Source organism: Solanum lycopersicum, chromosome 5, assembly GCF_036512215.1.
Source record: "Solanum lycopersicum chromosome 5, SLM_r2.1".
NCBI lineage: Eukaryota > Viridiplantae > Streptophyta > Magnoliopsida > Solanales > Solanaceae > Solanum > Solanum lycopersicum.
The window spans coordinates 55,580,277-55,605,642 of NC_090804.1; the positions used below are offsets into that span (position 1 = coordinate 55,580,277).

A 25,366-nucleotide genomic window follows, 5' to 3' on the forward strand; every position below is an offset into this window, starting at 1 on the left:
AGGCTATGAGAATCAACACAATAAGAGTAGTAATAGCTTGATACCAAATTTCCAAAATTTAATATATATTGTCATGCTTGGAAACAAAAGGCTATTATCTCATTGAGAACAAGAAATTCATTTCCTATTTGGAACTAATGAAAAAATAAATAAAGACTTGCAAAACTCTCGTACTAATAATAGAAGATTAAGACTTAAACCAACAAAGGAGGTATAAAATTTAATCAGCTATACCAAACATCAAATACGGTCAAAATAGTAAAAAAAACATAAATAAGATGAAGAAGTATACCTTTTTTTGAGAAGCCATTGGATTAAGCTAACAAATTGTGAGTCAATAACTAAACCAAATCTAAATTGGGTTAGAGAAGTTGGGTTTGATGTTGGTTTAATCAATGGGTAGAATGAGGCTAATAATGTGGGTAGTAGATGTTACATGAATTACAAGAAACTAATGATCATATAATTTAAAAAAATCAATAGTCATCCTCTATCACAATTTATACACGTTAACTTATGCACTTAATATTTCGTTTTAAAACAAAATGTATATACACCGACAATAATGTGTTTTAAAAAGTCAATCAGCTTAGAATGAATTATATTTTTACAGGTGTTTAATGGCAACTGCACCAGAAGCTGGTCAACTAATTGCATTGTTGTTGAAACTAACAAATCCCAAAAAGATGATTGAAATTGGAGTGTTCACTGGATATTCCTTAGACCTTACTGCCCTTACAATTCCTGATGATGGCAAGGCTAGTGTATCACAATTTTATACAACTAAAATTGTTTTAATGTATAATATATTCTCAAATTCATGTGTAGAACATCATTGATCTATGTGTGCGAATATTATGCAGATTATAGCTATAGACCTTGATCGAGATGCATACGAGATGGAATTGCCAATTATTAAAAAGGCTAACATTGAGCATAAAATTAATTTTATTCAGTCCTCGGCATTATCAGCCCTTGATGAACACTTGAATGAGGTAAGTAAAATTAAAGTTACTTTAAATCTTTTGTATCCAATTACTTGATTAAATGAAACTACTTATTCTATTGCAGAATGACAATAGAGGAATTTTTTATTTTGCTTTCATCGACGCAGAAAGAGTTAGCTATCAAAAGTACCATGAGAGAATGTTAGAATTGGTGAAAGTGGGAGGTATTATAGTATATGACAATACACTATGGTTTGGGACAGTTGCTATGTCAGAGGAGTGTGTTAAGGAAACAATCAAGCCAAATAGGCAACACATCATTGAATCTAATAAATTTTTTGCTTCGAATACTCGTGTTCAGATTTCCCATGTCCCTATAGGTGATGGAATCATCATTTGTTGGAAACTCTTAAAAGAGTACTCTTTTGTTCTAGGAATAACAATTGTGTGTCTTGTGTTTGATGTTGAAATGTTTCCTTTTTTACTAGTAAGTTGTTGTTGCAAAAATTATTGTACTATGAAATTTTCGCTGCTAATTCTGAGTATGTGAAAAAGTAACTCCTTTTTTTAGAGTTATCATATGTTCATATAGTATTTTGCAAATATCTCAAGTTTATCCTTCAGAAATGGATATGATTTTTGAGCAAACATATTCATCCTGTTACAGAGTCCTTTTCATGGTGCAACTTCTTTGGCGAACAAAGTGTCTCAACTATGATAATTCTTTGACTATGACGCTTGTTCAATCCAATATACATGTGAGTGTACGTGATCACACATGCATTATAGTGAGTATCAATGATCAGGTGTTGGACTCGTTGAGACTTATGATTATAGAGGTATAATAAAACTCAGCAGTGTTTTGTTGAAAGAGTTATGAACTTCTTATAACTGATATATTTTTTAAAAGGTTGAGAGTTCTTTTAAACACAAGGGGAGCACCTTCTATTAGTGTTATGATATATCAAGTAATCATGTTGCTCATCGACCTTCTTTAATCTTGCAATATTTATCAAGTTAGTAATTTATGGGGTGAATATTATGACTATGATTCTCCCAAATATCTAATCACATATTTTTGTTTGTCTCACGCCTATATCTCTTATTACTACGTTAATTACAAGGTATGTGTATATCCTAGACACAAGATATGTTTCCCATTCCTAGGCTTATGATCCTACTCTATTTGATCTTAATTGTATCTTACGTCCTTCTCTCTCTCTCTCTCTCTCTCTCAAGTTAAGCAGTACAACAATAAAATCAAAATCAAATAAATAACTCATATGAGAAATATGTAGCACAACATTGCATCATATCATCAACAATCATATTGTTGATATTCTTAAGATACAGCTTTAAATGGTGTAATGTGGTAGCATGCAAGAACAATAATAAGGTTTGATGAAATACATAGGAAATATGGGAAAAGTTTTGAACTTTACAATGGGAACAACTATTAGGTACTTATATATAAATTCTAATTTATAATGTTGTAGGGAATCTATAAACTATAACGAAGATTGGAAGAAAATGAAACTACATAAGACGCAAAATTCGTTATTAAAACACCAAGATTGTGTCCTACAAGGGATTTTTTTTACCATTGAATTATAAATACTTTTAGTTACACATATACACTTAGTCTTGCACTTTCACTCAACCATTTTCAATGCTTGAATAGTTTATCTACATAAGATGCTTTTATAACTAAATTGTTTATTAACATAAGTGTGAACGATCATGCTAAGTAAATCTTATTATTCGTACTATTAATTTAACAAAGAACGGATAACGACTAGAGTTCCTACAATCTATTTACAATTTTTTGGGCAAAAATCGTCGAAATTTAAAGAAATTTTATAATTCCTAGCTTAATCTCCTCTTAAAACCTTACTCTAAATACTTGAAACATTAATGAACGTAAATGAACTGATTAAAACCTTCTAATCCCTTAACTAGATATAAAACATCATGGTTTAGGGTTAAAATAAGAACTTAAATAACATAGCTTAAGTAACCAAACACATAGGGAAAAGAACTAAATGACCCTAACTCAAAAAAATGATGAAGTTCGATTAAAGGAAAGCTTCACGGACTTTTCAAGGCCCCACAATCCGGCAAAAAATTCATTGGTAGTATAGTAAGTTGTGAAACTTTGACTGTCTGATAGGGTCTTATTAAAATGATCATTTTACTCCAAACTATAAATGGAGTAAACTTTGTGAAGTTGAAAAGAGGAATCGTAGTACTTTAATTTGATAGGTCATGGACCATCTAATTCATAATGTACCGAGAGATATGGTAATTTGAATTTGACCCAAATAAAATTTCATATTGAAACTTAATTGATTAGAATGCTTTCAACTCAACTTCGTTCTATGGGATTTTTGTGACCTTAATTCATATCGAAAATCATTCCCATATTTTAAGGATTTATATAAACTTTAAAATTGATGAGTGACAGTGAAGAACCCTAAACGGGTCATACAACTCACTATGGTGCATCTAGGGTCCTATCCAGGTGACTCAAATCCTGGAAGCCCTAGATGGTTGGGATACCTCCACTAAAAATGTTGTGGACCCCTAAACGACTAATTTAGGGCTTCCTAAATGGTTCCATGGTCCATTTTTGGTTCATGGACTTGGTTGTTATCTTTCTTTATCCTTTCTCGATGCACAAGGTGTTACACCCTTGATAGACTCCCTAGATACCTTAATTGAAGACCTAAGCAGTGATGAAGAAAGGAGACTTGAACTTGAAAAACCCTCGTTTCTTCTTCCTTCGTCTAAAGAGAAGATTTTGGAGAAAACATAGAAGAGAATTTGGAAATTTAGGGGAATAAAGTTAGGGTGGGTAGTTTTAGGACTTGAAAAACTTATATAAGGCTAGGGATTAGAGTAAAACGATATAACTTAGGTTTTAAGCACATAGGAAAATAATCAAATATTCTTAAAATAATTGTTGGATTGATCCTACGGTTATGATCTACGGTCCTTATTTCCTACGGACTATGTTGACGCCCAATTTTGTCGCTCCACGATATAAATTAATCATCAAGATTTATCAATTTCAAACAATTTAAAATAATTAGTTTTATAAAATTCAAATAGATTGTATGCTAGCTTGAATAAATTTGTCCCTTTTTTTAATTATAATTTTTAAGCAATATGTATGTTATATATATTTGTGTATGTAATTAGAGTATTTTTATGAATATTCGAAAATCGTCTCAAAAGGATTTTGTTTAATTAAGTATTTGGCTTATTAGTTTAGTTTAAGTTATGGTCTATATATTATCAATATGTTAATTGATTTATTGTTAAGATTAAGAATCTCATTATTTGATTAATAACCATTCATTTTTAGCTTATTTTGACCGAATTCAACTAATTGCCTCAGTTTGATCGAAATAGCAATTCACATGATTATTTTTCTTAAGTCAAATTATCTACATACTTTGCATCTTTTTCAAGACCTGTTTGCCTCAATAACCCAACAATTCTCACCCAATCCAATATCCATCCAAAGCCAACCCTTTAAAATACACAACTCAACTTAATTTTCCACGAAAGATTTAATCATATTCCTTTAAACATTCAATACAATCAGCAAATCTTGTTTGTTGTTTTGTTTTTATCAGTCGACTGTTTTCTTTGAAATTTCATGTGTTGATTTATGTCTTGTCGTGCCTTTTAGTATGAATTTAAAATTAAGAATGTTGTATCCATTGTTCGCTTCTAGAGTACTATGTTTTGAGGTACATTTTATTTGGTCTTCCTTACTTTCTCCTATCATACTCTCATTTTTAGTTAAATCTTTAGTCTTTAGTTAATGCTTGGTTAAATTCTCTCGTTAATACTATTATTATCTAAATCTTTTGTGGATAGCCTCTTAAGTTTATTGAAATTTGTAGCAACTTGAGTATAAACCTGGAAGTTGTAAATATCTATTTATATGCTTGGTTCTTTATTTTCTCTGTTTTTTCTGTTAACTCTTGTTCCTAAGAATTCTTTTTGGTTGAATTGATTCTTTTGTCGTTACTTTGTCACATTCTTTTGCGATCAGATTCTTTATTGAGGTTTCATATCTGCATGTAGTCATTAGAGTCTTAATTTGAGTATTCATATATCACTTTATTTATGCTCAAGTTTAGTTTTATTTCTTTTTATATACATCTGACGGGTCTAGCTTTGTGAACATTTGATCCGTTCAAGTGTAAGTTTAGTAGCTTGTGAGCAAGTTTTCTTCTTTTTCATTTGTGTTTGATGTTTGAATTAAATATTTGTGCTTAAATTCAAATTAATTTTTAGCCTTTTTAGTGTACCATTTAATCTAAATTCCTTTATAATATGTGAGGGTGCATCTTCGCCATTTATTGTCCTTATTTTCTCATGTTTCAAAAGCTTTAAGTTATGGTTGATGTGCATCTTCCGTTACATCTAATGGATTGTGTTTTATTGCATAACAAAGAAATAGATCGTCTTTTCTTGGTAGTGGTTAGATTAATTGATATATTATTTACATGTGTTGCTATCCTTTTTTAAGAGTAAGTTAAGCTTCTATTTTCATCTTCCCTTATTGACTGGTAGTAATAAATTGCTTGCTCATAGACTTGAATGTTATGTCCCATTTATTCTATTAGTTCTTTTCTTTTACTTTGTTTACATGTGATATTGGTTGAGTCTAATGGAACCTAATTCTTCCATTTCGTTGAGTTATAGATCCATTATCAAGTCAACTTCATCATTTAAAAAATCGGAAATTGAACGTAGGGCTGAAGCTAATTTTGAGGTCTCATGAGTTAAAGACTGACTTATACACAATGTTATATGGATAGTATATGATCGGTGCACAAAAATTAAAATTGGGTCAAAGCCTAGAAATCAGTAGTTTTTGGGCCCAATGTTTTTGTGCACAAGTAGGCCCAAAAGCTCCCAATTCTTCTTCCCTCTCTTTATTATATGATCATAATTATATTTATTTTATTTTAACTCTAACTCTTATCTTAATTATCTTCATAAAATTCCATTGAAGATTACCCATCTTTAATATAATTTAAATGATCTAACTATCTCTTTACTCGATCATTTTGTAATTAGATTTTACATTTTTTTTAAATTGAAATTTTTTTTAAGTGCTTTACGTTATTTTATTTTCAAGTGATTTTTATTTGTCATAATATACTTTAAGTATTTTTTTAGAGTTCGTCAAAATGTTTTGGTCAAGTCGTAGGTCAACCACGTGTAAGCAGACACTTCAAGTGTCTTAACACTTTCTTGAAGTGTAAATTGAATGCCAAGCCCCTTTGGTTTCCTCAAATGATTTTGTCTCTTTGAATCTTTTGAGAACTATTATGTTTCTCTTAATTTCTTAAAAACAATTAAGTTGCGACTCTCTTTTAAAATTGATTATTCTTTAAAAAGTTAAATAAATTTTTGAAAATATTTTTTTTTTACTTATTAGAAATGACGACTTTGATAGGGATTTAATTAGTTCTAACCATAATGAATAAAATCTTTTTGACTATTTGTTAATACTTGTTGAATTATTATGCCTCATAAATGTATTATTTGTTTAAATTGTGATATTAGCTGTCATTGCATGCACATCATTTACTCTGTCAAATGAATTTTTTTATTTTTCACTTAAAGGAAGATTATATGGGCTTGAGTCGAAAGTTAACCAAACTCTTTCTCTTGTACCTCGGTGAATGTAGTTGGTCACTGGATGGTAATGGTCGCTAACTACTCCAATCCATGTTGTCTACTTTAGTGACCAGTCCACTTCAAATAAACCCCACTCTTCGTCAACTAGCGTAGAGTTAAATTAAATCCCTTAATTTAGTCAATTTTCCTAAGAAGACCCAACACCCATGACTTAGGTGATCCAACACTCAAGACTTGTTGGGCCCATTAAAAGACCACCTTGAGTCTAAAAATGGTCCATGACCTAAATAGACAATCATACTTATGTATTTAAATTTAAAAGATATATATGCCGTTTGGCAAACCATTGACTCTTGGGTTGAGAGTTTAATAGGTCGTTCGAGTCAAAGAAGAATCAAGTTATTATTGCATACAAAAGGGTGGACATCATTATTCATGCCAAATGAGTAGAAAGATACAAAGTAAATAATCATAATAGAAAAAAATGGTTAAGAATAAGGTAACTTTTGAAACATGTGTTATTAGACACGCCATAACATATTTGTAGGTACAAAACAATTGAAGGATGTGTGGCTGTAAAAGATTGCAATCAAAGAAAAAATAAAAACTTACACATAAATTATTCTCAAATTTAAAGAGGTAGCATTCTTTTAGAAAAAACTAAAAATAAGTCACATTATTGAAGGGTGTAATTGTTAACATAGTCTACCATCCTAGTCACAACTCAAAAGCAAAAACATCCCTAGAATACATGCTTAAAGCTTCACTAACATAGAGTGTTTCAAAAACAAAAAAGAAAATACTCACATGCAACACTACGTATTAGCATCATGTATGAGTAAAGCAAGACCCTGATTAAAAAACCATTCGAAGAACATTAAATATCAACGACCAACATAAATTGGGGATAAGCATCGCGATTCTCTTTCTTAAAAGCAGAGAAATATGTTTGAAGTCTCCCAATTTTTATAGAGAGATATATATGAAATAAAAATAAAAAGGTTAAAATCCAAACACGGGAAGGTCAACATAATATCGAATGAACATGAAGAATGAAGACAGGAAAAAAGTTGTAATATTACTGTAAAGCTATACTCAAGCCTCCCCACTTAAAGAAGACAGTATATGCACATTACAGGTAGACGATTCCCAAATAAAATTTCACATGCTAAAGAAGTAGTTGTTTGAACATGTTTTACTTTATTAAAAGACACCAAATATCTTGAGCCTTTAATAATATCACTACAATAACTTCTTTTATACAAGTTGAACTTATCAATGATAAAACATCAACTTTCATCCGAACAAAATCAGACACTAAAAGAACCCCATATCAGCCATGGACTTCCCGAAAAATAGACTTCAACAAGTCATCACCACCACCAACAGATTGTAACTGTGTCATGATATTTTTTCCCTACTTTGCCTTTGTGTGAAAAGATTGTATTAGAAATCGAGATAAAAATAATGGTCTTGAAATCATATTCATCACCTATATGTAGTAAATCCTTTAATAATCAAAGTTAAAAAGGGAAATCAAAATTTAAATGATTGGAGCTATAAAAAGTTTGGAACTCCACCTGTTTTGGTGGAGGGAGTGAACTCTATAGCTTTATCTGAATCAATACACAATGAGCATGAACACCACCATTCAATCGACCTCTATTTGCACTTGATTGTTTCTTTCCCTTGTGACATTTAAAAGTAATTGAAAGGAATGAATGACGGAAAGGAGCAAACTTACCTGACATATGAAAATTAGATTTATAATTGACTATAAATAAGGGTAGATTTTGGGTGTTCATATTGCTATACCACATGCAACTTTTGATTGATTAAGTCATCAACTCCAGTATCAAAATTCGCACTTGACGGAAACAATTGTTGAAATCCTAACTAAACCTTCTCATGCTTTCCCTATATAACTCGATATAACATGATACGATGTTCATCATTTTCATCTATCTTGCACATTATTTAACTAAACACACAATCAATAACAAGTAACAAAAAGGAACAAACGAGTTAGGAATGAGGAAGACGGAAAGTGAGGAAAACAAAGTGGTAAGGCAAGCACGAATTTCATCTAAGAATGTGATAGATCAGTGTGTTGTCTCTGTACCTACTGAATTGCTTCAACCAAAGTGGCCTAGGAAATCTTTCGATAGTGTTCCTCCTCATTCCCTAACGACCCTATCCTAGGGAACTTTGGTGGAAGAAATGTAGTAAGCACAAAGACAACACACTCATCTATCACATTTCTAAATGACTACCTACTTTGATCACCACTTTGTTTTCCTCACTTCCCCCATCCTCTTTCCTAACACGTCTTTCCCCTTTTGGTACTTGTTATTAGTTATGTGTGTAGTGAAATGATGTGCGAGATAGATTTAAATGATGAAAATCATATCATGTTATGTCGAGTTATATTAGGAAAGATCGAGAAGGTTTAGTTAGGATCTCAATAGATATTTTCGTCAGGTGTGAATTTTGATACTGTAGTTGATGACTTAATCAATTTAAAATTGTGTCTAGTATGGTGTAGCAACATGAACACCTACATTTTACTCTTGTTTATAGTCAACTATAAGTTTAATTTTCATATGTCATGTAAGAATTGCTCATTTTCGTTATTCATTCCTTTCAATTACTTATAAATGTCACTAGAGAAATGGAACAATCAAGTGCAAATACAATTCGATATACTGGTGGTACTCATGCTCATAGTGCAGTGATTCTAATAAATCTATAGAGTTCACTCCCCGACCAAATAACCTAGAGTTCCAAAGTTTGTATATCTCCTATCTGGTATGTTAGGATTTCCCCTTTTTAACTTTTGTTATTCAAGAATTTACTATATACAGGTGGTGAATCTGGTTTCAAGATAATTATTTTGATGTTAACTTCTAATACAAATTATTCAAATGAAGGAAAAGTAGGTAAATAAATTTTTATGATACAGAGTTCCTCTCTATTATTCTTATCTCAAGTTTAATACTAACTTTTCATCAACATTTACCTCATTTTTATCAAACTTTTCTGAACCCTTAGTGAAGACCTTAGATTAAAAATGCTTACAATCAACATCAATCCATGCAATGGGCAACTTCGTTCCCACTTTCCAAATTGATTTCTATGATTTCACAAAAGTTAAAAAATCAAATTACACCCTTCCATTTCCATTTCGATGATAGCCTTGCCACTCACAAAATCTGAAACCATCACATCCATGGCATTTTCCTCAAAATCCACCCACATTCCATCCTTAAACAACATAACCCTCACCCACATCCTACTCTCCCTGAAATTTTTGTTGTTTTGAACGAAAAAGTGAGCATGATCAGTCAACTAGCTTCCACCTAATGTTATCGCCGCTTCCACCTAATGTTATCATTGAAAATAGCTGAAACTGAATTGGCTTCATCGTTAAAAATAATCGGAGCACTTGAACCGATCGAAGCTATCTAAATCCCTTCGAATTCCATTGAGTGATACAAACAAGAGGAGAAGAAAGAACTTCGAAGGAATAATCAAAATTTGATACAAACGAGATAAAGAAGAAAAAGAAGGCACACAATACAAAAAAGTTCTCTAATAGTAAGAAAAAACAAAAAATTAAATGATGTTGGAGAAGACGAATAAAAGAAAATGATCATCTTAATCTTAGTTTAACTTCACTTCAATTGTAACAGCTTGTTCTTAGTGTGAGAGAATATTTGGATAATTTAAAAATTATTGACCTGAGAAATGTTATTGTTGACCAAACTAGATTAGTAATCAATAATTTTATGATAAAAATTCTAATTGTATTTTATATTTGACCATTTTTCACATTATATTTTTTTATAATTATCAAGTCTTTAAGGATGAATTTATCAAAGAAATTTCCAAAAAATAATATTTTAATTTTTGTTAATGAGACAAAGTTGTTATAATTTTTATTTTTTTCTAAAAAGGAATAAGAACAAGAGTCATTGAATGGCTGAGCAACATGCTAACATGAGGGCATGAATACCTATTAACTTTGCAAAGAATTATGTATGTATATATATATATATATATATATATATATATATATATATATATGTTATGCCGTAATTTTAATATCTTTGAAAAATCACTTTTTGAAATATTTCAAGTATAATACAATTTGAGAAAAATACTTAGAAAGGAGTCGACAGTTAATTTTTTAAAGAAATTAAGAAAACTTAATTTAAAAAAAATCTAACAAATTAAGTCTTAAATATTTAAAAAATGAGAAAGAGGTTCTTATTTATACTTCAAAAAGATTAATAAGGCATTTAAAGCGTCCGCTAATTTGCGGTTATCCTATGACTTAGATAACTATTTTGACTATATTTAGGAAAATGACTTAACTTGAGAAAATCGATAAACAAGGAATACTTAATTTTTAAGAAAAGAAGTTATTAATTAAAATAATTGAATTAATTGAAATGATTAAGAATTTAATAAAACTAGATTAACTAGAATTATTTTAAATGATAATTCGAACTAAATTAGTTAATTCAATCATGAAACTATTTATAATTAATTAATTTTTTTTTTACTAAAGATGTTAAATTAATGTATGTTGATAAAAAAAGGAGTTAAAATGTACCAACATAAAAGGACATCTTTCATCTTTTGGGAAATTTAATTAAGATAACCGTAAAGTTAATTGAAAATAAATTAGTAAGGTAAGACAAATTAATAAACTCAAATAGAGAGAGTGAGCGAGGAAGATTTGGGCCTTTCCGATCTTGGGCTTTGGCCCCATTTATCTGTCTTACACTATTATAAAGGCTGCGCAAATATCAGATGGGCTTCGATCCGACTTTCATATAAAGTTGCCTGATTTTTTTGGGGCTGTTGACCCATTTCTTATTTTTGTATACAAATCGTATACTATCAGTACATCAGTGTATATAACACTTTTTTTAAATAGTGAGACTTGTATTTTTGTCTTCGACTTGTATATCCACAGTTTGGAGCTATATTTCAGCACCTTGAATTGTATATCAGTGTATAAACATTGTATATAACATTTATACAACCCATTCATTGGTCTTTTGAACTAATTTCCAGCAACATGTTGGAGCTCGTAACAAGATTTGAATATATAGGGAGGGAGCTGACTCGATGGAAAAAATGTGAAAGGAGGAGTCCAAGAGACTCGAGTAGAGCTAAGTAAATGAGAAAATTCCTTAATAAATTAGGTTATAAGGTTTAAGGATAATTATTTCAACAATTTGTCTACCACCACAATTTAACCAACAAACACATTACTATCAAAGAGCTACTATCTTGACATTTTAGAATTAATCATAAGTCAAGTAAAATTATATCTTAAAGCATTTAAGAATTGAGAAAATTTCATAACCAATATATACTTCTCATAATGAATATGAAAGTCAATCAAAGGATATCTTCATAACGACCGATCACGACATAAGGACCATTTACACAATAATCAACACTTTAGAACTATGTAGTAATTAACAGAGGAATAAAACATATTTAGTAGATTTGGAAACTATCACAGATTGATTTCAATATTTAATCAGAGTGAGCACCAAAATGACGACTAAAGAATTAGATTTAACGTAGGATCCCGAAAGGTTACCTTCAGATGTCTATCTCGAATGATAAAATCATATTATCAAGCATCAATAATATAGTATACAACCCATGGATCTAAGTCGAGATGTGACATTTCATGCAAAAACAATATCATAAACGTAAGGCAACAAGATAATCAAAGTAAAAAACATTAGTACCATAGCAAATTTATCACTCTCTAATCAGATTTTAATATAAAAAGCATTTAAACCAAGTCTATAGTGGCGTCATGATAAGCAAGGTAGGAATAAAGTAAATAAAGCAGTTCAAAAAAAAAGAAACAAAACAGATCACCACAAGCCTATGAGAATCAACACAATAACAGTAGTAATAACATGATACAAAATTTCCAAAATTTAATATATATTGTCATGCTTGGAAACAAAAGGCTATTAGCTCAATGTGAACGAGAAATTCATTTCCTATTTGGAACTAATTAAAAGAAAAACAAAGACTGGAAAAATTCTCGTACTAATAATAGAAGATCAAGAATTAAACCAGCAAAAGAGGTATAAAATTCAATCAGCTATACCAAACATCAAATTACGGTCAAAATAGTAAAGAACATAAATAAGATGAAGAAGTATACCTTTTTCGGCAAAGCCATTGGGGCGACGAGTTTGAAAGTAGCGATTTCCACACCTCAATTCAAATACAAATAACAAACTAAGAATCCCCAAGCAGAATCTAAGTGACGAATTTCTCATAATTTAACATTAGAGAATCGTTTTAGAATGTCAAGTGTAAAACAATTATTGCTTCAAATATCAAACTCAAAAGCCGTCAAAATCCAATTTCAAATCCTCTGTCTATATCACTGAGGGTGGAGGGCTATATATAGGGAAGAAGATCTGGTTTTGGGGGGAAATCCATTGGAGAAATTTTGAGTTTCTTTCCCCCTTTCCAAGGAGAACAGTGAAAGAGATTTGAAGATCTCTCAAAAAAGGGGAAAATGGAACAATGATTTGATCGGTTAGGTTGCTTGGGTTATGGGTTCTGCAGGGTAGTTTGATGAGGGTAGTGGTTTCTTCGCATGTGATTATGGGTTTGTAGAATAATTTGCTCGCTGGATTTTACTTTTGACTGTCGCATAAAGGAGAAGAAGACGCAGAGTCACATATTGGTCTTATACGCAACTGCAGATTGTTGTTCTATTGGAATGTGTTTGGGCCGGGCAATCATGAAATTGGAATAGGGATGAGAATATGTATGTTTGGGTCTTTGGACCGATGGATAATTGTGTAAAAAGCCCAAAATTTTGGTTTCAAAATTGAGTCAATGTGGGGGATAGAATAAAAGGTAAAATGACCATTTGAATTTCAATTAAAGCCAATTGAAATCAAGAAATATAGCCAATATGAATTTAAGTAAGAAAATTGGCTAAAAATTAAGTAAAATGAATTAGTATAATCAACTAACGAGCTTCTTAATCGTAACAAAAATAAAACAAATAACAAGATTATAAACTAATAACTCAAAATTATAAATATAGCTTATAGTAAATAACAAAATAGTTAACTAAAATGTAAAATTCTTTGTAATGATTTTCCAAATATTTATAATATAACGGGATTGTAAATATATATATATTTATTATTTATATTGATAAGATTTCTTTGAAAATAACTTAAAAGCATTTTAAATTACATAAATTATTAATTCATAAATACAACCATCACTAATAAAGTACTTAAAATATAAAATATTTTAAGATGATTTTTGAATATTCATAAAATACATTTATTATCTAAACAATTATATTAAACACATATATTTTTTAAATATCATAAAAAGAGGGACAAAACTTGCAAACTATATATATTTTTTCATTTTTTTTTAATTTTATTTCAAATCATTTGTGTCACGCCCGAGCCTACACCCTGGACATGGTCGACAATCAATAACCATTACTGGCATTGAGTAGACCCTTGAGATGACTTACATAACTCAGCAGGAGAAAACACTCAATACGATAATCATCAAAGGAATGAACTAAACTGAATAATAAGATAATTGGATTTTTTAAATGATTTAAACATTCAACTTGGCCTAAGTGCACTGCTAGAAATTTGACTTACTGCAATGCTTATTTAGCAACGGTTATACAATCGTAGCAATAGCTCACCTATTACAACGGTTAAAACCGTGGCCAAATATCCTTGAATCTAATAGAACAATTCTTAAAATAAACTGTTGTGTAATCCCTATAACTGTCCCTATAGAGTGTGTATAGCAACAATTTTCAAAACCGTCGCTATTGATAAAATCTATGGCAACAGTTTTTTAGAAAAATAATTCTGATTTTTTAGCCCTAAATAATTTTCCCTCCTAAAAAAATATACTTCCCTCCAATATAATTTGGCAAAGATACATTAGTCCCTCCTAAAAAACTAATTCTGATAAATTAACTTTTTAAAAAATGTAAAAGAAAAAGAAGAAATTGTTTTCAGAAACCCTTATTTTTTCAGACAACGTGAGAGAGCCATTTTCGGGTGAAGCTGCATGTGAAAGGAATTCTGAAGATTTTGGTGAGAAAAATGAAATTTGTTGGTGAAGCTGTTGGTGGAGCTCGTTAGTGAAGATTGTTGGTGAAGCTGTTGGTGAAGCTCGTTGGTGAAGAGCTGTTGGTGAAGTTGTTGGTGAAGCTCGTAGGTGAATCTATTGCTGAAGCTCGTTGCTAAAGCTCGTTGGTGAAGCTCGGTGGTGAAGCTATTGCTGAAGCTCGTCGAGGAAAACAACCAGCTCGTTCTTTTTGGAGATGCTTTTGAGGTTCGACTACAAATTCATCTTAAAGGTTAATAATGCTTAAGTTTTCTATGCTAGTTCATGATTTCTAAGTCCCCATTGAAGTAATTTCGAAAAATCTTAAAGAATAATGTATGGGTTAGTCTTAAATCTATGTTATTTGCTCCAATATAGTTAGTGTATAAACTTCCCCTGTTTGATTCTGTGATATATAAGAGAGTCGAAATCTAGTGCTCCAAGTTTGTGGATCTATAAGTATTTCTCTCTGGATTTTTTTTGTTTCAAATGAATTCTTCCTTAATATTCCCCATTTGATGTGAATCTGGACAAAAATTACTCCAAAATTATTTCCTACTGGTATTTGTTTCACTTTTTGTTGACTGATATTGCTTAAGCTAATTCGTTTTTGAAAAACTTTCTTGTCCTTTTAGTGACTACAAACCTTGATGTAAATATGGTAGTTGTGTGACCCTGTGTTCTCTCCTCTGTTTTTTGGTGTTCATATTGCTGATCTCAACTTGTTTCGGATTAAGGCTTAGTTATCTTCAATTTTGTTTTTGATTATTAAGAGATGTTTAAACTTGAGTATCATTGTCGTCTTACTTTGAAATACATTCGGATTCTGAAATTGTCTATGTCTTTTGCTTGTTCGATTGAATGTTATCTTCCCTTATGAGTCACTGCCAGCATAAACTGTGACACATATTGCACTTCTGACAATATCATTAAGCCTTTCATCTGCAAATATTTCTGTTAATCAAACTATGGCATGCTACAAGCACAAAATAAGAATTGATAAATGTTGTATGCATTAACATTTACCTGGTGTTACATAATCAGAGAGACCAAGTGAATGGCTTTTAAAGGAGAGTTCTCATTTTTAGAAACGAAAAGAAAATTCTGAATAGAACAGAAGAACAACTGTCAATATAATGAGCTTGGAAACCAAGCATACGAAACATAGAGTGACGTAAGAAAGAAATGACACTACATTTGTTCACATATATGGTGGGATTAGATGAAACCCTGGAAATTTCTATTAGATACCGTATGAAAACATGTAGATCATAACTAATTTCTTCAGTGGTCTGTCCGAGACACAAACCTCCGTAAGCATTTTCATTTGGTTGAGCTGATTTAACTCTCTCAATACTTTACAGGGGCTTACGAAAAAATGTAATTGGGTTGTCAGAATTCATCATGTGATATTATGTTACCAAATAATTCATGAATGATCTTTTAATCACCAAATTAGTTGGGCAGGATCCTAGGTATCCATAATGAAAAGAAACATTAAGGTTGACAATTTCAACTTACTCCATGACTATATAAACATTTTCCTTGTCCTCATAGGCATCATAGAATTGAACCAGATTCCTATGTCCTGTTAAAGCACGCAATATTTTGACTTCTCTCCTTACATCCTCAATTGCATCTGTTGTAGTCATCTGCAAAAGATTCCTCAGTTTCATTAAACAAAGAAATAATTCAATCAGGTGATACTGCTCTTGGCATAAAAATATAGTCCTTGTCTTTGTCCCACTGTTTTTTTTGTATGTGTGATTTAAAAAAGGAATTTTTTGATGGAGTTTTCTAAGCTAAGCTACTTATCTTGGACTTATATCTCTTATATTTTTTCCTCTCTTTGGCTTGGTTTCCTAATAATATTGTGTGATTATGTTATTTACAGGCTTGGCTGATACAGACCCAAAGGTAACACTTAAGGATTTTTGAAGTAGTTCGTTTGGAACCCGAGAAGGCTGATTGGTAAGAAATTGAAAGTAATAAAAATTTTCTGCTATATGGTAGCTAGTTTTTAGATTGACCAGCTAACTCCCTTGTATTTTTTTTATAAAGAGAATATGAGTTGTTATGGTTTGTCCGAACTACTTTTTCCATGTGAACAATCAACTTTGTTATTGTTTTACGAATACATGAACTGTTTTGCTAGAATCAAAACTAATGTATTGATAGTTATTTTGTTTACTTGTTGCAGTCTATTGCTATAATGTATGTTATTTACTCTAATCTAGGTCTGCCCTTATTGCATTGAAATGTGTTTGCGTGTGCCTTTAGTCATTCATTTGTATAAAGATTATTAAATGGTGGAAGCTGCTAATAACTTAACTTCTCAATATTTTTTGGTTCTCTATTAGTGTTGTAATTGTTTGTTGTTGAATTGATGTGAAGGTTTGAGATTCGATTAATCTAAAAGTTCAAGTTGTTAAGTTCTGCCGATATTATTTGTACGCATGAATTTATTGGTGTCTTCATTTGTGAGGCTGGCATACTTTTGCTGACCCCTATTACACCATATATAGAATGATTGCATATTCTTAATGCATAAGAGTATAGAATTTTGTTTTTTCTCCTTTAGTAAAATTACTGTATGTGGTATTGAGTGGATTTCTATAGTATGGTATGAGAAGATACTTTCTTCTGGTAAAACTGTTAACTTGTTCTGCTACATTGACACCAACAGAATTACTAACCTACGAATAATGATTGAAAACACAAGGAGTTGCTACTCATGATATTGTAACGAAGACACATTGGTGGACCTCAGAATCTAACACTCTGCTATGTTTTCAGAACTTTGAACATACCACCATAGACATTAACAGATAAGATGCGTACTCTATGCAGAAACTTGAAGTTGTCATATTCACATACACATATATCTTCAACAAGATAACTGAAATCCATATGCATATGTCTTCCATTTAAAAGTCAGTGATTGATCCCTATAACTCGCTTTATGAATTCATAAACCAGCTGAGCTGCAAACAGACAAAATCTAGCAGTTAACTAAAACCCCAACTCCCTCAAGTTACATAAAACACACATACACACACAGGTATCATGGATTGAAGTAGTAAAGTAACAAACTCAAACCATATAAGGTGCATCACCTTGCACATAATTATTGGAGCAGACTCCAAATAGCGTAAAATCATCACTTTCTTCGGGTAATTAAATATTGAATAACAACTTTGTGCCACTGTTTTTTTTGTATGTGTGATTTAAAAAAAGGAATTTTTTGATGGAGTTTTCTAAGCTAAGCTACTTATCTTGGACTTATATCTCTTATATTTTTTCCTCTCTTTGGCTTGGTTTCCTAATAATATTGTGTGATTATGTTATTTGTAGGCTTGGCTGATACAGACCCAAAGGTAACACTTCAGGATTTTTGAAGTAGTTCGTTTGGAACCCGAGAAGGCTGATTGGTAAGAAATTGAAAGTAATAAAAATTTTCTGCTATATGGTAGCTAGTTGTTAGATTGACCAGCTAAATCCCTTGTGTTTTTTTTATAAAGAGAATATGAGTTGTTATGGTTTGTCCGAACTACTTTTTCCATGTGAACAATCAACTTTTTTATTGTTTTACGAATACATGAACTGTTTTGCTAGAATCAAAACTAATGTATTGATAGTTATTTTGTTTACTTGTTGCAGTCTATTGCTATAATATATGTTATTTACTCTAATATAGGTCTGCCCTTATTGCATTGAAATGTGTTTGCGTGTGCCTTTAGTCATTCATTTGTATAAAGTTTAATAAATGGTGGAAGCTGCTAATAACTTAACTTCTCAATATTTTTTGGTTCTACTATTAGTTTTGTAATTGTTTGTTGTTGAATTGATGTGAAGGTTTGAGATTCGATTAATGTAAAAGTTCGAGTTGTTAAGTTCTGCCGATATTATTTGTACGCATGAATTTATTGGCTTTAATGTTTTGCACATGTCATGTAGGATAAATATTCAATGAATTTTTGAGATAAAAGTTGGATGAATCTCCGAAGATCCACCAATGAATATATTGATGGAGTTAATGATTTTCTTGATAAAGCATTTGAACGAGCTTCCCAAGGAAATGAAATATTGTGTCCTTGTAAGAAGTGCTTTAATCGTAATTGGCATTGCCAAAATATGGTAGAGGATCATTTTATTTGCCATGGATTTGTTCATGGATACACCAAATGGGTTTTTCATGGTGAAGGATTTTCCTCAAGAAATACACCCCATCCAACCGATGAAGAAGAAACTTCTAACATGCATGACGACATTGATATATTACTTCATGATACTTTTAGAAATATAGTAGATGATCAGAGACATGAAGGAGTGAGGGAGGGGCCACATGAAGATGCAAAGAGATTTTTTAAATTAGTGGAGGAAGGGAAAGAAGAGTTGTATCCAGGGTGTAAGAATTTTTCTAAGTTCAGTTTTACCATCCGGCTATACATGTTTAAATGCATTCACAAGTTGACTGATGTGGCCTTTTCAGATTTGTTAGACTTGATAAGAGAGGCATTTCCAGTTGCTAAGATACCCGACTCGTTTTATAAGGCAAAAAAGGTCATAAAAGATTTGGGTCTTCATTATGAGAAAATACATGCTTGCACTAATGATTGCATATTATTTTGGAATGACAATGCAAAGTTAGATAATTGCTCTGTGTGTGGAGCTTCAAGATGGAAGAATGTTCGTAATGACTTAAATAATAAGGTTACGAAAATCCCAGTGAAGGTGTTAAGGTACTTTCCTTTAAAACCTAGGCTTCATAGGATATTCATGTGTTCTGAAACATCTGTAGCTATGAGATGGCATGATACTGAACGACTTAAAGATGGAAATTTAAGACATCCTGCAGATGGTGAAGCTTGGAAGGATTTTGATTCATTGCACCCTGACTTTGCTAATGATGCTCGTAATGTTAGATTGGGTCTTTCAAGTGATGGTTTCAATCCATTTAGAACTATGAGCATTTCCCATAGCACATGGCCAGTTATGTTGATGAACTATAATTTATCTCCATGGACTTGCATGATGTCGGAGAATATTATGTTGTCAATGATTATACCAGGTCCATTGTCTCCCGGAAATGATATAGATGTATAATTGCAACCACTGATTGCGGAGTTGAAGGAACTATTGGAAGTGGGAGTTGAAACATATGATGCTGTAACTAATCAAACATTTCTAATGCATGCAGGTTTATTGTGGACAATTAGTGATTTTCCAGCTCTAGCAATGCTTTCTGGATGGAGCACCAAGGGGAGATGGGCATGCCCCACTTGTAACCATAATACTTGTTCCCAATATCTCAAACATAGTCGCAAGATATGTTACTTGGGTCATCGGACGTTTTTACCTCCTGATCATCCATTCAGAAGAGATAAAAGATCATTTAACGGTAAAGAGGAACATAAAGTTGCACCTACTCCATTATAAGGTGCACAAATTCTTGAAGAGCTTCGTGAATTCAATAATGTATTTGGAAAGAACAAATAGAAAAGAAAACGAAAGATTGATGGTCCATGGAAAAAAAATCCATATTTTTTGAGTTACCATATTGGGCAACAAACAAATTGAGGTACAACCTTGATGTGATGCACATAGAGAAGAATATTTGTGACAGTGTGCTTGGGACTTTATTGGATATACTTGTAAATTCCAAAGATCATATAAATTCTCGCTATGACTTGTATGAAATGGGGATACGTAAAGATCTTCAACCTCTAAAAGATTGTGATACAGGGAATATCCATCTAGCTAAAGCTTGTTTCTCTATGACACTAGATGAGAAAAAGTTATTTTGCACCGTCTTAAATGATGCCAAATTACCAAAAGGGTGTGCTTCTAATATATCAAGTCGTGTGCAAATTGAAGAGATGAAAGTATCAGGATACAAAAGTCACGATGCTCATTTCATAATGCATTACTTGCTCCAGGTTGCAGTCAGAAAAGTGTTACCCAAGAATGTAGCTATGGTCTTGATTAGATTGGGGAATTTTTTTAGAGCCACATGTAGCAAGGTTATAAGAAGAAGCGATCTTGATAAGATGAAAGCAGAAATCATAGATATTGAATGTGAGCTTGAAAAGATTTTTCCTCCATCCTTTTTTGATATAATGACACATTTACCTATCCATCTAGTAGATTAAATTAAGCTTGGAGGCCCAACTCATTTGCGTTGGATGTATTCTACAGAGATAACTATGTGTGACTTCAAGGGGCTTGTTCGTAATCGAAAAAATCCTGAAGGATCAATAGTAGAAGGTTTTTCAGCTGTAGATTGTTTGAACTTTATTTCCATATACATACCTAATACGGTGAAGGCAAAATTAAGTAGGTGTGAAATAGAGGATGATGAGTACATTCAAACAGAAGAAGGTGGTGTTTCACATTTATTTCCTATGATAGGTCATCCAATTGGAAGTGAGAATATAAGGAAAGGCAAGATTTTTAACATGGAGCAGCATGAGTTGTTTGAAGCACATCGATATACTTTGTTCAATACAGGATATGAACAAGTAGAGGCATTTATGAAGTAAGATAAAATACTCGTTTGTTTTTAAACTTCATTTAGATGTTATGATAATGTATTTCAAATTTCATTTCATTTGTAAATACACATTGATTAAATTACATTACATGCTTACAGGGAACATAAGAGCTTAACTGATAATCGTACTAGAGGCAATGCATGGGTAAAAGCACAGGTCCATAGTAGAGAATTTGGTGATTGGTTTAGTGAAAAAGTTAAAAATATTGAAGTGTCCAATCATTTAAAATGGCTGGCTAAAGGGCCTAACTTTGTGGCAAGAAGATATACTTGATATTTCATTAATGGATATCGATTTCATACGAAGACACGGGATGCCCCTTGTAAAACTCATAATAGTGGAGTGACTTTGTCAGCCACAACGGATAGTTTTGCTAGTGCTAGGGACCAAAATCCTGTTGATGGAATGGTTCTCTATTACGGAATTATTCAGGATATCATTGAGATTGATTATTGGGGTTGCTTTAGTGTTGTACTTTTTAATTGTGATTGGTTTCATAATGAAGTCGATGATTATGGATTGACTCGGGTATATTTCAACAAAAAATGTAGTACAAATAATCCTTTTGTACTAGCATCTCAAGTGCATCATGTTTTTTATGTGGAAGATCCGGTTGAGAAAAATGTTTATTATGCAAGAAACAAAGTCCCTGTGGATTTGTATGATTCGGAGGAAGAGAATTGTCCTAATATTGAAGAAACATTTTTGAGATAGCCTAATGATGATATTGGTTCATCAGAAAGATTAGTTGATGTAGATGTTAGATGGTCTAGAGAAGATCTTCCTGTTGATATCATCGATGCTCCTTCCATTGCACAACATTCACAAGATGAAGCTATGGAAACATCGGAAGAGGAGGATGACTTTGATGATACTGATTGGGATTGGATGGAAGTTGATGATTGACAAAGGATCTTGTGGACTTGTTCAAATACATTATGTTTTTTTTCTTATAGTAAGTAATGAATATTATTTGAGGTGCATCATATAGATTATGAATGTTGAGTAAACTGTACTTGCTATCTCTTGTTTTTGTTTCTATGTTTTTTTTCTTCATGTTATCGTTAAATTACTACAACTTTTGGATTATTAGTTTTGGTAAGTCCTTTTTCTCTCTTATTGATCATTTTCATTCTTCTTCTTTTTGCAGTTTCTCTGAGCAATTTCAATATATTAGTGGACCAGCAAATAACTAGCTTCTTATCTCTTTATTAAGGTCCAACACTCCAGGTTCGTTCTCTCTTAGAGTACTTAATATTAGTGTAGACAGTAAAAAACTTGTTGTTCTCTTATAATTTAACCAATTGGCACCTAAAAACACTCTAAATCTTGTGTGTGATTGTGAACAGTAATAGACCTACTGAATGTGATTGTCTGCAAAAAAAATTATTAGAATGTCCCTTAAGGGTACATTTTATTTTCAGCTCTTTGTTATATCTTGGTGATTGATTTGTGTAAGTATTGCAGGTGTACACTGCCATACATTTTAGCTTTTTAATTTCTATTTTTACACAGGTTTGTATAGTCATAGATATGAGTCAACAAGAAACTTCAAAAAGAACCAAAAAAGCCAAAAAGAAGACATTTGCTAAACCGGGATCGTTATCATTCTTGGCAAATAAGAAACGACGGTTATTGACAACAAATGAAATTATTAAAGAAATAGAGTGCGACATCTGCTCAAATTAATTGGAGCAGAACAATTAGTAGCACCACAATCTGAAGCAAAAAGACAATCTGTCGAGGAGTTGCCTTTTGAAAATCAGCCTGTCGAGGAGCTGCCTGTTGTGCAGCCTGTCAAGGAGCTGCCTCTTGTGCAGCCTGTCGAGAAGCTGCCTCTTGACCAGCATGGAAAAGATTTTCCTTTCGAGGATCAAGTGCAAATGAATTCAGTCACTCCTCGAAGAAATGATAAACCTGAAGAACAAGGTAACATATAAGATTACAAACTTATTTTATGTATTTAGAATTTTTAATTATTATTCTTGTATTTTCTTATAGCTGGAGATGTTTCCACTCCAATTAAAAGAGGTAGAACACAAATGCATGATGTTCATGCCCGAAAAGAACGTAAGTTGATCATACTGAATATTAAAAATCAACCCGTTTGTCATATGGATGATGTTTTCATAGAGCTAAGTAGCTTCCTAAGAACATTGGCTAGAAATGCGACTCTTTGCCCATTTGATATATTGGATTGGAGGAGCATGGACACTAAAAAAGATTTATGGGATTATACCAAGTTTGTAGTTTACAATAATAAATTATTTGTAAAAGTATTTTACTTCTATTGGCTAATTGAATGACACAAAATTATAGGGGAAATATATTATTCCTGAAGTTGCGTACCATTGGGCTATGGTAACAATTCGAGATGCTTGGAGAAGACATAGAAGTTATTTGAAGCTTAATTATTACGATCCATATGACAATGATGCAGTTCGAATGGCAAAAAAGCCTGGTCATATTCCAGAATGTCAATTTAGAGAGCTCCTCAAATATTGGAATTCTGAAAAATTCAAGGTAAAAATGTAGTTCAGAATCTCAATTTTTTGAATAAGTAGCATTTGTATTTGGTACTTTAGTGTCTAAAGTAGTGTGATAATAGTATATATTCTGCTTTATTTTTTCTTCTACTCTCTTCTCTATTGTAATATTTTGCTGCTTCTTTCTTCATTTATTGTGATAGTCACATGCATATTACAAGACACCTTAACACTATATAATGACTGATATTGACAGATTGTTATAAAGGAAAAATAGACTGTTATAAAGGAAAGACAGACTAATATTGACCTCATCTAGTACACTATATAACACGAATATACCTTCGATTAACATTACTTATTTATTTCTTTGCAGAAAATGTCTGAAACAAATGCAAAGAATCGAAAGAAAATGATGAATCCACACACTACTGGCAAAAAGAGTTTCGCTTTAGTTCGTAAAAAGCTGGCGAGTTCTCTTATTTATTATTTTTTTGATGAAATTTTCTTTTGGATCTCTTCTAGTGTGAGTTTATTTTTTATATATATTTCAATTTGACTAGGAGAAAGATAAGGAGACAGTATCATCTAAGGATCTCTTTGTGGTTAAAAGAACAAGAAAACCTGGTCGTTTGTACAAGGCCTCAAATGAAGATACTACTAGTAAAATTGTATGTGTCTGTCTATTTTTTTTATTGAGATCAATTATTTATTTCATAATATTGTGTTTGTTGGATATGCTTTGGTAGGCTGAAATGGAGGAAATTGAAAAACAAATAAGCATAAATGGTGAGTATGTTGATGCATTTTCAAGCGTCATGGGTCCTGAACATCTGGGACGTCTAAGACTATATGGCGCAGGAGTTACAAAGACTACTTTGAAAAAAAAGTTGGCAATTCGGAATCAACTTTAAGTGCAACAACTGATGGAATGCAGCAAATGCAAGAGAGGATGCAGAAAATGGAGAAACAGATGGAGGAACAAAAGAAAATTGTGCGACAAGAAGTTATTGTTCAACTTAAGCATGCGGGATTAATTGATCCTAACATATTGGCAGCATTGTGGACTCCTTCACCAAGAGAATCTACTTCTGTTCAAGGGGCTAAACAAGGTTGGTGTCGCTAATTCTATGTTTTGATTGGAATTTGTTGTTGCTACTTGCTATAGGATTAGAATGGAATAGTATGCTATTGATCTAAGGATGTTGGGGAAAAGTTAGGCAGAGGATCAGTAAATGCCTTATTCATGAGTATAATGTCTGAGTTGCTGCTTGTTCTCTGATAGTTTAATGTCTGAGTTGCTGCTTGTAGTCTGGTTCATGAGTTTTCTGGTGCTGCTTGTAGCCTAGTAGAGGACCACTTGTTAGATTCATGATTTTTTTGATACTTGCTGCTTGTAGTCTTGTTTTTTGTGGTTTCTTCTTTATGTTAATTTAACATGTCTCTTGTAGCATGATAGTGTTGTTTCTACTGCTTGTAGTTTGGACTCTTGTTTCTGCTGCTGGTCTCTTGTTTCTGCTGCTGGTTTCTTGTAGCATTATAGTGTTGAATC

General features: G+C 31.9%; 2 protein-coding genes across 2 annotated transcripts; both read left to right on the forward strand.

Moving 5' to 3' along the window:
• Positions 1-18,908: 18,908 nt before the first annotated feature.
• LOC138348902 (uncharacterized) lies at positions 18,909-20,213 on the forward strand. The gene is made up of 2 exons (XM_069298499.1): positions 18,909-19,845; positions 19,975-20,213. The coding sequence occupies exons 1-2, from the start codon at positions 18,909-18,911 to the stop codon at positions 20,211-20,213; spliced, it is 1,176 nt and encodes a 391-aa protein (XP_069154600.1).
• Positions 20,214-22,722: 2,509 nt separating this feature from the next.
• On the forward strand, positions 22,723-24,728 carry LOC138348903 (uncharacterized). Its single transcript, XM_069298500.1, has 7 exons — positions 22,723-22,735; positions 23,027-23,257; positions 23,330-23,398; positions 23,769-23,851; positions 24,191-24,283; positions 24,378-24,485; positions 24,564-24,728. The coding sequence occupies exons 1-7, from the start codon at positions 22,723-22,725 to the stop codon at positions 24,726-24,728; spliced, it is 762 nt and encodes a 253-aa protein (XP_069154601.1).
• The last annotated feature ends 638 nt before the right edge of the window (positions 24,729-25,366 follow it).

Excerpts from the sequence above, each read along its gene's own strand:
- LOC138348902 (XM_069298499.1), top strand. The coding sequence starts at position 18,909 with ATGGTAGAGGATCATTTTATTTGCCATGGATTTGTTCATGGATACACC. Across the intron at positions 19,846-19,974 it reads GTTGTCAATGATTATACCAG|GTTTATTGTGGACAATTAGT; the intron begins GTCCATTGTCTC and ends TAATGCATGCAG.
- LOC138348903 (XM_069298500.1), top strand. Across the intron at positions 23,399-23,768 it reads TGTTCATGCCCGAAAAGAAC|TTCGAATGGCAAAAAAGCCT; the intron begins GTAAGTTGATCA and ends ACAATGATGCAG. Across the intron at positions 23,852-24,190 it reads GGAATTCTGAAAAATTCAAG|AAAATGTCTGAAACAAATGC; the intron begins GTAAAAATGTAG and ends ATTTCTTTGCAG.